The sequence below is a fragment of the Leptodactylus fuscus genome, chromosome 2 (assembly GCF_031893055.1).
Source record: "Leptodactylus fuscus isolate aLepFus1 chromosome 2, aLepFus1.hap2, whole genome shotgun sequence".
NCBI lineage: Eukaryota > Metazoa > Chordata > Amphibia > Anura > Leptodactylidae > Leptodactylus > Leptodactylus fuscus.
The window spans coordinates 218,757,169-218,772,962 of NC_134266.1; the positions used below are offsets into that span (position 1 = coordinate 218,757,169).

Sequence of the window (15,794 nt, forward strand, 5' to 3'; positions counted from 1 at the left end):
TACCTTTGCAGGTCCTGTGTCCTGTACCATTCAGTGTTGTTTTCCCAGCAAGACCAGAGCCTACATAATACGGAGCAGGCGGTAGTGTTAGTACTGATCAGTGTATTTCTCTATGAAGTAGGAACCCGTCTATAGAGGGTGTCTGCTTAGGTAGCCTTGCTGTGTACAGAAGAATACGATTTCTATTGCATTCATTCTTTCGCCTGTGTAATGGATAGTTTATGCAAATGCACGGTATGTTGGCTATGCCAAATTGAATTCAGGCATGTGTATGGCAATCCTAATTCTAAGGCTGGGGCCCCACATGTCAGAAATGTTCGGAATTTGCTGGTGGAAAAACCACGGGAAAAATTGTGGCGTTTTACAGTTACTGCAAATAGATGGGATTCTTACAAATCCCATACCCACTTTGTGGTAAAAACCGCGTCGCGGACACGCCGCAATTTCCCAAACTGGTGCGGTTTTTGAAATCGCAGCATGTCAATTATATCTACGGAAACGCAAGCGGTTTCCCCATAGATATATTTGAAGCAGAAAGTCTGCAGAGGAAAACTCTGTGAACTTTCTGTTTAAAACGCTGAGGGAAGAACCGCAATGCGTTGCCACCGCAGTTTTTCCCGCAGCGCTTTATAGATGCAGGTCATCCCGTGGGGCCTTAACCTAACAGTGTTCTCTCTGCCCCATGTTATTTTATTTCTCTTCACCTTTGAGGATCCTTTAGCAGTTGAGGTCAGCTGACGTAGCTCCTGGGCAACATAAACTTTTGCTCTGGTCATTGGCAACTAGACTTTTGTGACTAGTTTATCTGTGGCCATGTGGAAGTGGAGTGGACACGACTTGTCTGGGATCTTTTTGGTTGGGATTTATTGATGATCTGAAGGCTGATTAATAAAAGTATTACATGTAACGTGGTTGGGACTCGATGACTTTGTTGTCCTGCTGTTTGCAACTTGTATCTTGGCCATGTAACATTCAGCGTCGTAAGTACTTGATACATATCAAGGTTTGCTTTTACTTATTCCCTGCAAGGACTTTTAAATGTAGTAATGGGGGTTCTTGCTTCTTTTTCACCTTTCTCTATTAGTTTATCTACTGTAAGGGTGCATGCACACTACGTAACGCCGGGCGTGTATGAGAGCCGTACACGCCGGCGTTACAGCAGGGCTGCCGAACACTTCCCATTCACTTCAATGGGAGCGCTCGTAAACGCCGCTGTTACGAGCGCTCCCATTGAAGTGAATGGGAAGTGTTCGGCAGTCTGCTGTAATGCCGGCGTGTACGGCTCTCATACACGCCCGGCGTTACGTAGTGTGCATGCACCCTTAAGATGCTAGTACATAAGATTTCTGTATTATCACAGCTTTCTCATCTGATCTCCCCACATAAATGTTTATACATAAGATTCTGGCAGCAGCTTATCTCCTACCATTGAATATGCCAAACGTGACAGATCCTCATCTTTGGAAAATCTGCTATGAGGCTAAAAAAGAACAGTAAAAGCAACATTTATATTTTAGTATTTGTATAGTTTTTCACACTTAGAGCGGATAAATGCCTTGAATGATGTGCAGGAGGAACGTGCTTAGCTGTTGTCTCTTCCGCCTGGTGTAATGCCCCTTATGTTCAGACAGAAGAAATGCTTCTGCCAGTCACAGAGACTGCCATCAAGCTGTTCACTTTTCCTGAAGGAAGCCAGCTCTTCCCTTGGGAAGACTCTTTGTACAGTATATGGAGAAGGGGTTGCCTTTCGCGCTTTAGGCGATCATGGATGAGTACATTCACACAAAATTTATGCACAAATGGTGTAATAGATGTGGTGTCTAAAGTTTATAAAAATGACAGTAGAAAATAAATTGCTTTGTGGCGTAACTAAAGTCTTGTGGGCTCCAGTGCAAACTTTTGTCCCGGGCCCACCACCACCCCTGTAGAGCGAATTCTTGATAGTGGTGGTTACGGGTGCTGCAGTGATACTTGACATCAATCTCAGATACATGAAAGGGATACAGCTTTAGCACCCACAACTGCAGTAATCAGTGGATGTATTACATGCTCCACAGTGGCCCAAACACACTATTATGTGCTCCACAGTGATGCCCATACACTATTACAAGCTTCATAGTGGCACACACACTATTACGTGCTCCACAGTGGCCCCCAGACACTATTAAGTACTCCACAGCAGCCCTCACACACTATTACATGCTCCACAGTGGCCCACATACACTATTATGTGTTCCACAGTGGCCCACACACACTATTATGTGCTCCTTAGTGGCCCCCAAACAGTATTATATGCTCCTTAGTTGTCCCCATACAGTATTACGCCGGCGTGCCCCACATGACGCCTAGGGCCCAATCACAGGCCCCATTAGTGAGGTCTGGGGCATCTGACCTCAGTTACTGGCCGGAAGAGCCCCGGAGCAGATGCACAGCTCAGGACAGGTGAGTATAAGTATTTTTTTATTTTTAATCACCTCCCATGGGCTGACATCCGACCGCCATTAACAATACTGTGGACTTACTGTGAAAAGCAATGTGTTTCCACTGCAGTTTTTCCCACAACGCCTTTTGGTTGCAGCTCAATATGTGGGGCCTTAGCCCAAATCACGCTCTTTTTTTTCAAACATGAAGCCTTTCCAAAATCTCTAGCATCTCCTGGGGAGCCCCCTGGACCCAATACAGGTGATGAGTGACAGAAGGATACTCTGTGGTGTCCTCCATGCGGGAGAACAAATCCCACCCCATGTATGAGACCTTGATGGCACTATAAGTGACCGTCTGCTTCACCCCAAGTGTGAGAAGGAGTGCTATCGCAGGTCCTTCCTTCCAAATGCAATCAGGCTGTATAATCTACACCAGACCAAACGAAGATCACTCCGCACAGAAAACTAATGAGTATGATTATGAAGTCTTCCTTTATTCTTCTTCTGTTCCTTAGCTGCTATGGACTCCTAGTATTTCTTCTCTTCTCAGCTTATGTGTGTCTACTTCCGTAATATATTACTGTGTATTATCCTGTATCTGTATTACTATGCTGCTGTAACATACTGAAATTTCCCCACTGTGGGACTATTGAAGTATTATCTTATCTTATCTTATCTTATAAAGCCATTGTTAAATTCCTCCCACACCCTACTCTCCAGATTTTTTAACTCCTAACGAAGAATTTCTGGTAAACCCGCTAATGGTGAGACCAACAAACTGTCTAATATGTAAGGTGATGTCCTGAGTCATCCTCAAGGACACATTGCAGGGGAAATAAGGGTCAAGCAAGGTGAAATCCAACTTGGTGTCTTACAACTGTTTACTCCCATCTAGCCTTAACAACTATTCAGCTAGTGCTTGGTTCACACATCAGTATGCTATTCCGTCCGTTTGAATTCAGTTTGAGACTTTAAAACGGACTGATGCACATACTGATTGTATACTGACACCTTTTTATGCTGATATAATAAATGTCCTTATCTCTACTCTGTTTACAATTGCTACTTTTAATCCCCTTATCTTTCCTCTAGGGGACAGAGAACATTTGCTATCAGCATAAAAAGGTGTCAGTATGCAATCAGTCGGTTTTAAAGTCTCAAACTGAGTTCAAACGGATAGATGGCATACTGATGTGTGAACCAAGCATAACAGCTATTTAGAGTATATCACTAGCTAAAGCCATCACCTCTATTGATCTTTTATCTATAACTGAAATTTAGTTCAGAAACGCATATGTATTGCCCAGGCTAATATTCTATACGCACTCCAATAAAGAAGTTTTTTTGTCCCTCCTTCCCGATATGAGCCTGTATGTAGTATAATGTATGTAGTATAATGTATGTAGTATAATGTTGCTGAAGAATTATTAAGAAGTTATGTGCTCTCTCCAGAGCCGTGACCCCTCCTCTGCTCCTTTGATGAAAACAGTGTTTTCTGTATGAAAACTCTATTAGATCCTTGATCTGACTCCCATACACTTGCATTAATAATTTGGCCTCCTGTTCATACAGGAAATGTTGTGTTCATCAGAGGAGCAAAGAAAAGGTGAGCGCTCTGGAGGGGAGCACATAACTTCACAATAAAGCACTTCTTCCTAGTATCCCTCTTATAACACTTTGATCTTTTTACAGCATAAAAATAGTTAACATATTTTTGCAAAAATGACAAAACTGTTAAATAAGCAAACCGTTGTAAATCGTGATTGAAACCGTAAGGCAACATGAAAATGAATAACACTGTGTGCGGTTTATCATCTGGAGGGCATGAAATCAAACAGAACTGGATATCTTATTTAAATGTACTTGTGAGGAGTTTTGCCTGAGAAAGGAAAAGCTGAGTAAGTAAGGTGAGAAAGACAGAGAAGATTTAATAGTGATCAGTAACTCCAACTGCCCATGACAGCTTGTCAATACACAGCAGATTTCTCTCCTCAGCAGCAGTAGTAACCTCATATGAGTCATCAGATGGAGACATTCAATTACTGGCACACTTCTAAACTAACCATTTCATTTGGGGGGCTTTATAATCTATCTATGGGCCGATGCGAGAAGTGTGGCAGCACTCTATACACTGAACCAGGACGTATACAAAATAGAGATCACAATTACATTACTGCTATTAATAGATATCTACACATATAAATAAGCTAATATGATCTATAAACTAGAGGCTCTTTGTTGTAGATATTTCACCAAACAGTAAGAAACCCATTGAACCTCATTCAGGTAGGACCCTACACCAAATAAACATAACTCTCTTGGACCCAAAATATGTCTACAAATGTAGATAGTGTAATATTGCCACAGTAGCTTGTACTTGTTCACAGTGCTGTTTCTTTTGTATGTGTATTGAAAGGGGTGCGTGGTTACCTCAGAATTACACTAGCACTACTTTTGATTTCACAGATCTATTTGATTGGAATAGTGTATGGTCTTCAGTTTCCCATCTGCTTAAAGAGGACCTTTCATCACTTGGGGCACATGCAGTTTTGTATACCACTAGAAAGCCGCTGAATTCAGCGCACTGTCGGCTTTCACGATCTGTGCTCAGGTGAAGAGCTATGGGTGCCAGTACCGTAGCTCTTCACCATCAGAAGGGCGTTGGAACGCCCTTCCTCACAGCAGCGTCTATAGCGCTATACTGTGAGAGGGGGAGGAACACCCCCTGCGTACTCATCCATAGACAAGCACTATCCGGAGGGGAGGGGGTGTTCCTCCCCGCTCTCACAGTACAGCGCAATAGGCTCTGTACGGCTCTGGATCCTATTTGCCCTGTATTAACATTTTTAGAACTATCCTGGGTCTAAGTCTGCATTCACACAGAGTTTGCTGCGGAAACACAGCTTTTTTTATTGCAGATTTTGTTGCAGTTTATTGAGCCAAAGCCAAGAGCGGCTACAAATGGAATCGGAAATATATAGGAAGCTCTTATACATCTAACTTCTGCTCAATCTAGTCCTGGCTCAAAAAAAGGCAACAAAATCTGCAACAAAAAAAGCTGTGTTTCCGCACTGAGTTTTTTAGGCAGGAATTTGGTTAGGAATCTGCCTCAAAATCAGCCTTCAAAAAAAGCCTCCCAATAGAGTGAAAGCATGGGGCCTCTTCAGTGGTCCGGATCCTGGAAATTCTTCATCCCTTGTGGATGTTAAGGGCCCCAGCAGCTATATATTACTCCACTCCACTCTTCTACATAGCAGAATCGTTTCCCAGCGAAACACGGCTATCTAACTGAGCGCTCGGTACCCTCTACCTACATACAAAGAAGGAGATGTCACTCAAGCAATTGGGGGAGGAGCTGGAAAGTAGTTAGAGGCAGTTATCTAAAGCAAAGTCAAGTCTCACCATGAGAAGAAACACCCCTAAAGCTCTCTTAAGCTAATTTTCATAATAATAAAATGCAAATTTTCATGAAAATGGAGCTGCAATGCAGAATACGGAAGGCATCTTTGGAAAGAGTAGACACAACCCTACATGGTACCGTCATTAGTTTGATACTGTTTTTCCTACTGACAGACTCCCTATAAACCCAAAGCTAGATGTGCGTTCAAAAAGAATGGGAAATATAAAGGAAGGACTTGTATATAAATCTCCGTGCTGCTGAATACATTTCTGGCTTTGGCTCGAAAACTGCAGTGCCCGTTTAGAAAAATAAAAAAAATCTCTTTATTATTCCTTTTGCTTCTGAATTTTGTGTTTTAGTAGCTTCTGTGACTTTTTAATACATTGTGGATAATGTATAATAGCTGTGTACCATTTGTATAGAGCTTTGTGCTCCTTGTTTTACAATGGGATCCCGGTCTATTGGTTTCACCCTAATTCATTATTTGCAACTATTTCAGAATTTTCTTTCATAAATTCCCTATTGTTTTTTGCTGAATTAAGAGCAGATCTTGAGTTATCTGAGGGTCTATAATGGTGCTCTTTTTTTGAGCCTGAGAAGGAATAGCCAAGTAAAAGGAGAGGGAAGGGAAGAACGGAACATTAATTCTGTCCGCCAGCACCAATGCACATTACAGGACTGCATTCTACACATGTAGCTCCCTGGGAACTGCTCCAATACTTTTTATCATGGAAAGTGTGCAGCTTGCAGTACATTTCCTTTGTCACTTTACGAGTCTCTTGAGAAAGCGGTATGCCGCATGCGTGCCAAAACAGTTTCTAGACATTATTAAATAAGCATGCATTTTTATCTTGTGTTTACATGTAGCCCCAGGAGCCCATTGCTTTGTTCCGGGCTTGGATCTTCTCATTAGTATAGTCTGACCATGATCACTGTACATGGACAGATTGCTTAATATATGTAATGTCATAGACAAGGACAAGAGGGGGGGCAGACTTAAAGGGAACTTCTTACATAGGCAGATCACTTAACATATATTACAGCAATAAGAAGCAGGGGCAGACATGCTAAATGTGCACTCTGTACAGGGTTCGGAAGGGAAAGCGGCCCTCTTAAAAGCAGCAACTATTAGACTGAGCTAATGAATTACAATTATAATTACTGTTATATTGCTAGAGAGACATAAGGGAGATATTCTTTAATATGCGGGATGTGATAATATTGGAGAGCAAGGGACCTATATACTGTATTCATATACTGTGCCTGCACAGCCCTTGTCTATACACATCTTTGCTAGGGTGTAATATAGCACTGATCCGAACCATTGAAAGCCTTGTATTCCATATTAAAGAGTACATATAACTGGTGTAGCAATGAACATTATGGAACAAAAACACATTTTTAATTGCATTTTTACTTTGTTTATTCCCATGCACAAAAAAATTGAATATTTAAGTCCAAAACGATAATAATGAAAATACAACTTGTGTCACCAAGGTAGTAGGGTAGGTAGTAGTAGCAGCTATTATGCTCCAGTGTGTATACCATAGCCTCCCCTCTAAGATTGTGCATGGTAAGAAAGCTGACAATCACTGATAGAACCACCCTTTTGACTTCGCAAAGAAAAAGCAGATGTTGTAATGGTAAAATATACATTATCTGGAATACTTTACCACAAACCTAAACATCAATGTGCTCAGGTCCTCCTGCTCCACATGGCGATGCCGGCAGATTGCTCTGCTTTTTCCTGGTAACAGGTTCCCTTTAAGCATAACACTTTGTAGGTATATTAGACACTCCAATCTGCATTGTTAATGTAATTGGTAAAATACAAATAAATCATTTATTTCACAGTATGTATTTTTGGAATTGAGCGTTGTATTTTCATTCTCAGGACATGAGCTCTTCGGGTGCACCACCTCGTAACTGGCGTGGAATTGGCCTGGCAGTGCTGGTGATTTCTGTGGTTATGTCACTTGTCCTATTAGCAATATTCCTGCTTTCTCCAGGTAAGGAACAGTAACATTTAATATTACAAAATTAAGAAATGATCTGATATGTCCTATTTCTAAAGCAAAAAATTGCTAAGGTTAAGGTCAGACGCTGACTTTGCAGTAGGGTGCCCAAAGCAGGCTTCCTACAGTGGACCCACCCATACAAAAACCAGATGAACATAGCTGGTTGGTGCGGCAGACTTCCAGGGGGCTTCCTGTACAACCAGCCAAGGTTTCAACCTCTGTAGTACAACAACTGCGTTATTAAAATCCTATCCACTACATTTGTATTGTACTACACAAGGGGTTAACAGCTGGCTATTCTGTCACAGGTAATCCGTTACAAATTCATAGCCTCAAACTAAGGTGACATTTGCTTAATGAAGTCGCACGAATGAAATGCAAAATGGCCGTGAAAAACATCACGCCCAAAGGACATCCATTTTCATGGATCCCACATACATTTGAGTGAAAGCAGCCAAAAATAGGACATGACCTATATTTTGATAGATTAGCAAAATAACGGTCATGTGACTAGCCCCCATTCAGATGAATTGAGTTTAATTCTGTTGTGTGATGTCCAATAAAAAACACATGGAACACGGCCATTGTTCACTGACATGTGAATATAGTTTGATAGTTGATATATGATTGGTATTTTCTTGTAACAGCAGTGATACGGGGATGATTTATCAGAAGACTGGCATTCAAGCCATGAAAAAGTTGCAAAGTTTTTGTACAAGTGAAAGTTTCTTTGCAAAATTTGTGAATTTACTGGTTTATGTACATGCTATACTGTCTATATGCTTTACATGCTGCATTATCTCCCAGATAAGGGTTGGTTCACATCTGCTTTTGTATTCCGTCCGGAAAGAGTCTGCATGGAGACCCCCCGAACAGAACAAACGCAATTGTAAGCGCTGTGCTGTAAAAGCACATGGACCCCATTATAGTCTATGGGGTCCGTGTGCTTTTACAGCGCAGCGCTTACAATTGCGTTTGTATTCCGTTCGGGAGTTCTCCATGCAGACTCTCCCCAGACGCAATACAAAAGCAGATGTAAACAGGGCATAATACTTTATCACTGGACAGAATGAGGCAATGAATCAATTACCGTAACTATGTACAGCACCCTCTTCTACTCCCCTCCCTGCTCCATAGAGTTCTGGATATGAGCTGGATATGGAGAAGACATATTGAAGATAAGGAGAAGGAAAGAAGCTTAATAAGTAGTGAAAAAAAAAACTATAATTAATAAGAAATACTACAAATACTACTACTATATTACCATATACTTTCACCAACCACTAACTTATTTAGCATACAGTACATGTATATGACTACTATTGACATTCTTATATTGCTTTTATGCTAGAAATAACTGAGATTTTGTGTACTGAAGCGATTGCAATTACAAATATTATCTCAATGTGTACAATGTTAAAACTTCAGTAAATAGTAGAAATATATTATATACACTGGTGTTTTAACTGCTTACCTGACAGATATCCCAAGACAGCCTGAGAAATTATACCTGACATTATCTGACCTTGAGAATCCAGACTACCAAGTCTATATACCCAATCTTATCTGGGCAGGAGGTAAGTACAAGGAACAAGTATGGAATCTGTAATGGAGCCCCCTAGCATGGATGTTTATTAGCATTATGTGAACCTCGTGGTCTTGGTTTTGTACTTTACTCCATAGAAATGATCAATGCTGACATTAAAGGGAGTCACCAGAACCCAACATATCATACCAGCACTGCAGATAGATAGCTTAGGGTCACCTGAATCTAACAGAATATCCCCCTTGTGAATTGGCGCCTCCATTGCCAAGTTGTCACCGAGATCTATGGGGTGCTTATAGTATTGGGGCTTGGCAGTGTGCCATCCAAAAACTGTATAGAAATCTAGTTATCATGTTCTGCTGCACAAAACTAGGTTCGGGTAATATAACACCAGTACTATAGATATTGCTGACCCCCAGTGGGAGGCGTAAACACTCTATCATTGTCATGTAGCCAAAGACAAGAACAAATGTGGATACGTTCCACAGCAAGACCAAAAACACCACAACAATATGTACAGTTTACATGCTCTGGTAGTATTTCACTTTTTTTTTCTCAGATTCGGAAATAATTCAAGAAACCAGAGATGGTAATTTAATGAGACTGAATTTAGAAACCAAAAAGACCTCAATTCTACTGAGTAATATCACCTATGTAAGTATATGAATAATCTACCTACAGTGGCTTGTAAAAAATAATACTACAGTCGACTCTCGACATAACGTATCGGTATATAACGTATATTTTCTCAGGTCCCGACTAATCTACATGTATTTTTATCCCGTTATAACGTAATACGGTTCGCATATAACGTAGCTCTTTTTTGGACCCCCCAGCCAATTGCATGCACTTTTCGCCGCATATAACGTAGTATATGACGAAGCCTGCCTATGTGCAGGTGAAACGCGCGTCGGGCGTTTCCTTTCTTGTTGGTAGGTAAGATGGCAACATTGTATTGTTATACCACCTAGGAGAGATACTGGGTTCCTGGCTTTTTCACACTGCTGTCAATGGTTAGGTGCATCCTGCACCATACATTATTATATATTGTTGTTCTTATCCAGGACCATTCCTACTTCATGTAATTGTTATTGGCCATCTGTTTTCTACCTACTACTGGCTAGTTGGTACTGTGTAGTTTTGTCTACCCCCACTTGCTTATAGCAATTGTATTATGTAATTGTCTCTCATATATGTCATGTGATTCTTACTGTTTTAGTAGGTATTAATAAAATTTATTATGTTTTATTAATCAATTGTGTGGTAGTTTTGTACTGTTGGACATGATTGTATACCCACACATAAGTTTACATTTTTGCCTCTTTTATGTGTTATGGTCTATATAACGTAGTACGTTGTGTACAGGCGGGCCCCACCCAGCCAATCGCATGCATTTTCTGCCACGTATAAGGTAGTACGTTATACTTGCGAGCGTCTGACGAGACTCTCACCGCAGTGCCCTCTGGGTAGATTAGTTCGCCGGAAGCAAGGCGCAAGTGTCTCGTGTTGTGTGACGTTCCAGTTTTCGTTGTTTATTGACGTCGCAATGCCTCCCAAAAAGAGGACTAAGCTTACTGTGCGGCAGAAGGTAAGCCTGACATGGAGTTGCACACTGTTAAAGATCGTTTTGTGTCAATTGCATCGCGATTTCATTATGTGTCTATTCTCATCGATCAGGTTGAAATCATACGGGAGTTGGAAGGCAACTCTAGCCTCAGACAGATCTCGCAAATCGCTACAATATGCCTCTGACGACGGTCAATACCATTGTGAGAAACAAAAAGCATATCCTTGAGCAGAGCGACAAACTCGGGAAGATGTCAGGAAAACGTTCCAAATTCCGCAAAGCAAAGCATGAGGAATTGGAAAACATTTTGATGAAGCGGATTAACCCTTTCCTGACATCCGCTGTAATAGTACGGCGCATGCCGGGTGTGTAACTATGGCTTTACGCAGTAGACAACTGGCGCTTATGTCTCCGATCAGTCCCCAGACCGATCGGAGGCATTAACTCCTCTGGCGCCGCGGTCAAAGGCGCCGGAGGCACCATTTTCCCAGCGGCGCATGGGCGCCGCCATTTTGCCAGTGATCGCCGGCGCCTGGAGCAAGCTCCAGGGTCGACATCACGTTTCCATGACAGCCCAAACGGTCTGCATTCACTTTCTTTTGCAGGCTGGTCTATGCAGCCTGCAAAAGAATGATGATTTTTTGCAATGCGTTCGTATTGTTGAGGAACCAAATTCTGATTCTGAAAGCAGCAATTCCGTTTCCGAAACAATCATGCCAAAATATTCCAATGTTCTCGATTCGTTTCAAAAGGTGAAGACTTTCATTAGCGCTTTCGATGTCGGTGAACATATCATTAATCAGGTAGCAAACGTCGAAAGTGTGCTGTACGGGTTGCTCACGAAAGCTGTGCAAAAGCAAAACCGTATTGAGGACTTCTTCTATCCTAAAAAGTGAATGATATGGACACACCTTGTACATATAAATAAATGTAAATATTTTTAATTTGGCTTTTAATACATATCTAATGAATTACCTCTGACATTCTGCGTTCTGCGCATGACGTATGCGCACGTACGTATTTTATAGGGCCGAAAAAGGTGCTAGTGTGAATAACGTATTCAGGGTCCGGCACCGTGAAACATACATTGGGAAAACGACATATTGGTTGGGAAAAGTTGGTGGTCAAGTCCCTCTATTGAATTACTGAGGTAGTCTGGCGTGTTTTTGGACTCCTGTTGGGCTGGTGTCCCGAGGAGTGGTTTGTTTATTAACTGCCATTCTGGGTTGTATGGTGTCCCTGGGCCTGTCCTCGCGGCTGGGGGTAAAGGAATTTGTTTATGGTGAACAGGCTGGTGGCCAGACTTTTGGAGCTCCAAGGACCTCCCCCTCATTGGGTATGTGGGCTCGTTATGGTTAATTTTAGTTAGTCAGGATGTTAATTAAGCTATGGGTTAATGGTTGAAGGGGTTTATAAAAAACTGATTATTTATTGGTTATTAAAGTATATCTTATAAGAGGGTAAATATTTTGCATAGTGTTATCTTATTTGTTATGTATGTAATAAAATGGCTGCTGTGGCTAATAAATCCAACCCCCTGTCTCGGTCTTTATTTACTGGGAAGGTTTGGCTAGGGGAGGGGGTGGGGGCTCTTTAGGGGGTGATCATTTTATTAGCAGTCCAGCAGTTGGTGGTAAGTAAGGGTTTTGATCCTCATTTCCTCATGTTCCATTGTCATGCAGAATGTTAGATTTTCCTGCGGAAATGTTGCATTTTCCCCATAGAAAATGCAAAGGCAAAAATGAAACACACATGGGGAAAGCAGTAAAGCATACAAGTGTTTTTTCTGCGCTCTTTCCTTTGAGTTTCTGATGCATTTTTTTCCACAGCATTCTTTCTTATGTTTTGTTACATGTGTCCTTGGCCTAAAGGGTTTTTCCATTAAATAAATTCATCGACTTTCATCAGAATAGGCTATAAGTGTATCATTGCTGGCAGGTCCATTGCTGTAACTGTAGAAGAACATGTAAATCCCGCACTCCAACCAGGCATTAAATAAAACCTGACTTTTATTAGAGTATTAAAACATATCCATCCAAGGTAAATCCAATACTAGTATACTTAGCACCCATGGATATGCTTTTAATTCTTCAACGAAAGTCAAGGCTCCAATGAAGTGCTGGATACAGAATTATGTATATCAATCTGCACCCTGAAGGACACTGCACAATGGAATATACTTAGGCCTGGTAAGCTGAAATATTTGCTCTCCGCAAATTCATCTGTTCTGGTTATCCATTCCTGTAATTCCCATGATCACAGTAACACGGGTCTTGAATATATTCTGGTGATCATTTGGGTCTAGCGATCGCTTGATAAATGTGTTTTGTGAGAAATCCCTTTTTTAGCATTTCACCATTCAATGTCTTATATGTGGGAAATATAGCTCAGATACATTTGTCTCTAGTCACATATATGTATATATAAGTCACCCTAATATTAGTAGTCTAATTTTTTTGTAGACGTCTCTGCAGATGACCAGTGCAAAGCTTTCTCCAGATCTCCAGAATCTACTCCTGACTACAAAAAGCCAAAAGGTATGAATGCCTTCTATATATGTTGTATTTGTGGTTGTGTAGGGGTTTGGAGATGTTGTTTTGACATCACGGTGAAGAATCTGTAATTTTTTGGTTAAAGTGGCTGAATTTAGCTGTTTTCTGGTATCTCTTGTGGGACTGTCAAGTATCAACTGACAAATGAACAAATATAGAATATTAAAAGGATTGTCTCGAGACCCCAGAGTATAATAATTGTTCATGGGTGGTCCACAGTGGGACATAATATTGTGTGCAGTGGCCACTATGGGGAATAATACAGTGTGTGCAGAGGCCGCTATGGGGCATAATACTGTGTGCAGGGGCCACTATGGGGCATAATACTGTGTGTGCAGGAGCCTCTATGGGTCATAATACTGTGTGTGCAGGGGCCACTATTGGTCATAATAGTGCGTGCAGAAATGCAGGGGGGGGGGGGTGTCGGTTGGTCGGGGTTGTCGGCGTCAGTTTGGGGGGGGGACTCCATGTCAAAAGTTCGCCACAGGGACCCGCCATTGTTAGTTACGCCACTAGTTATATAGTTGTTGCTCGTCTGCCATCTTCTACAAGTAGCCAGCTTCAGAAGAGCCACTCATCTCACCTACCTTCACTAAGAATTATTATTAGGGTCACTCATTTTTGGATACATATTGTAATGGAAACCGCCCCTTAGCCCAGTTCCTTTGTAGTTCTTCTTGAATAATACAAGTTAACATTAGCAAGAAAAATGTTTCTCATTCACTGCTTTACATCGTCTGCCAGACTCCGATTAAATGCATTAGTGGATGGCACTGAAACTTTTATGATTTATGAACTGGTGCTGAATCCGCAAGAAAGCTAATAGGAGAGAAGCTGAAGTGTGATATATGAGCTCCCTGAACCATGGGTGGCAATGACAGCCGAGAGGAGCTGCTAATATTCTTGTTTTAGTTGCTAATCAATTCCAATAACAAGTTCTTCTGTACAGATGATTATATGAAATTTGTCATTGCTAAATATGTAACAATTAAAGCATAGCTCAAATAATAAAACTCTTTGCTTTTCTCATGTCCGTGATAATACCAATGCAAAGCTATTATATTCATGGTTTTTCTGCCTTCGCTGCCTACTGGGATTACTGCACAAGAGGAAAGCAGTCTTAGGCCAAGTTCACACTGCCAGGACAATAAAGGTTGTTGTGACCTGTGAGAGAAACAAAACTATCATTATCAAAGTTTACCTTCTTAACGTATACAAATAGATGACTTTACATTTGTATCCATCTTCATTCACCTCAATGATAAAAACATCAGTAACTGAAGATTGCTTTGTTTTATTCAGCTAGAATGAAAAATACTGCGGTCTGTGTAAGGCCCGGTTCACATCTGCGTTCGGTATTCCATTCAAGGAGTCCAGATGGGGAACCCCATAATGAAATACTGAACACATTGACAAGCGGTGAGCTTAAAGAGGACCTTTCATGGTCTGGGGCACAGGCAGTTTTATATACTGCTGGAAAGCTGACAGTGCACTGAATTCAGCGCACTGTCGGCTTCCCCGATCTGTGCCCCAGGTAAAGAGCTATCGGCCCCGGTACCGTAACTCTTTACAGTCAGAAGGGCATTCCTGACAGTCAGTCAGGTACGTCCTTCTGTACAAGCAGCGCCAATAGCGCTGTGCTCTGAGCCAAGGGAGGAATGCCCTCTCCCCTCCTGATAATACTCGTCTATGGATGAGCACTGTGAGCAGAGGGAGGGGGCATTCCTCCCCGCTCACACTGTACAGCGCGATAGGCGCTGCTTTGAAGAACGACGTACCTGACTGTGGGGAATGCCCTTCTGACTGTAAAGACGGTACCGTGACCAATAGCCCTTTACCCGGGGCATAGATCGGGAAAGCCAACAGTGCACTGAATTCAGCGCACTGTTGGCTTTCCAGCAGTATATAGAACTGCCTGTGCCCTGGACCATAAAAGGTCCTCTTTAAGAAAGCACACGGACCTTATCCTAAATGGGTTTTCTTGGATTAAAATATTACTGGCTTGTTCCTAGGATAAGTCATCGATATTAGATCAGTGAGGGTCCAACACCCGAGACAAATCAGCCAATTGAAGAGGTAGAAGCTCCCTGGTGAGCTCTGCCTTACAGGTTATGGTTTTTTGCATTTCACTTCAATTCAAGTGAATAGGGTTGAGCTGCAATACCAAACACAACTGCTGTACACTGCGCTTGGTAATTAGGCTGCAATGTAGTATCCAGCTGAGCAGTGGCGGTGCTGGGTGTTGGATCCCCACCAGTCTACTACTGATGACCTATCTTAGGTAGAAC

General features: G+C 41.8%; 1 protein-coding gene across 1 annotated transcript in view; it reads left to right on the plus strand.

Annotated features, from left to right (window-relative positions):
- LOC142195647 (inactive dipeptidyl peptidase 10-like) overlaps nucleotides 1-15,794 on the plus strand; it is a 110,745-nt gene that overhangs the window by 15,060 nt on the left and 79,891 nt on the right. The window contains exons 2-5 of the mRNA XM_075265580.1: nucleotides 7,718-7,832; nucleotides 9,323-9,418; nucleotides 9,947-10,041; nucleotides 13,417-13,491. Coding sequence (XP_075121681.1) covers nucleotides 7,718-7,832; nucleotides 9,323-9,418; nucleotides 9,947-10,041; nucleotides 13,417-13,491 — 381 coding nt within the window. The remainder of the gene's footprint in view (nucleotides 1-7,717; nucleotides 7,833-9,322; nucleotides 9,419-9,946; nucleotides 10,042-13,416; nucleotides 13,492-15,794) is intronic.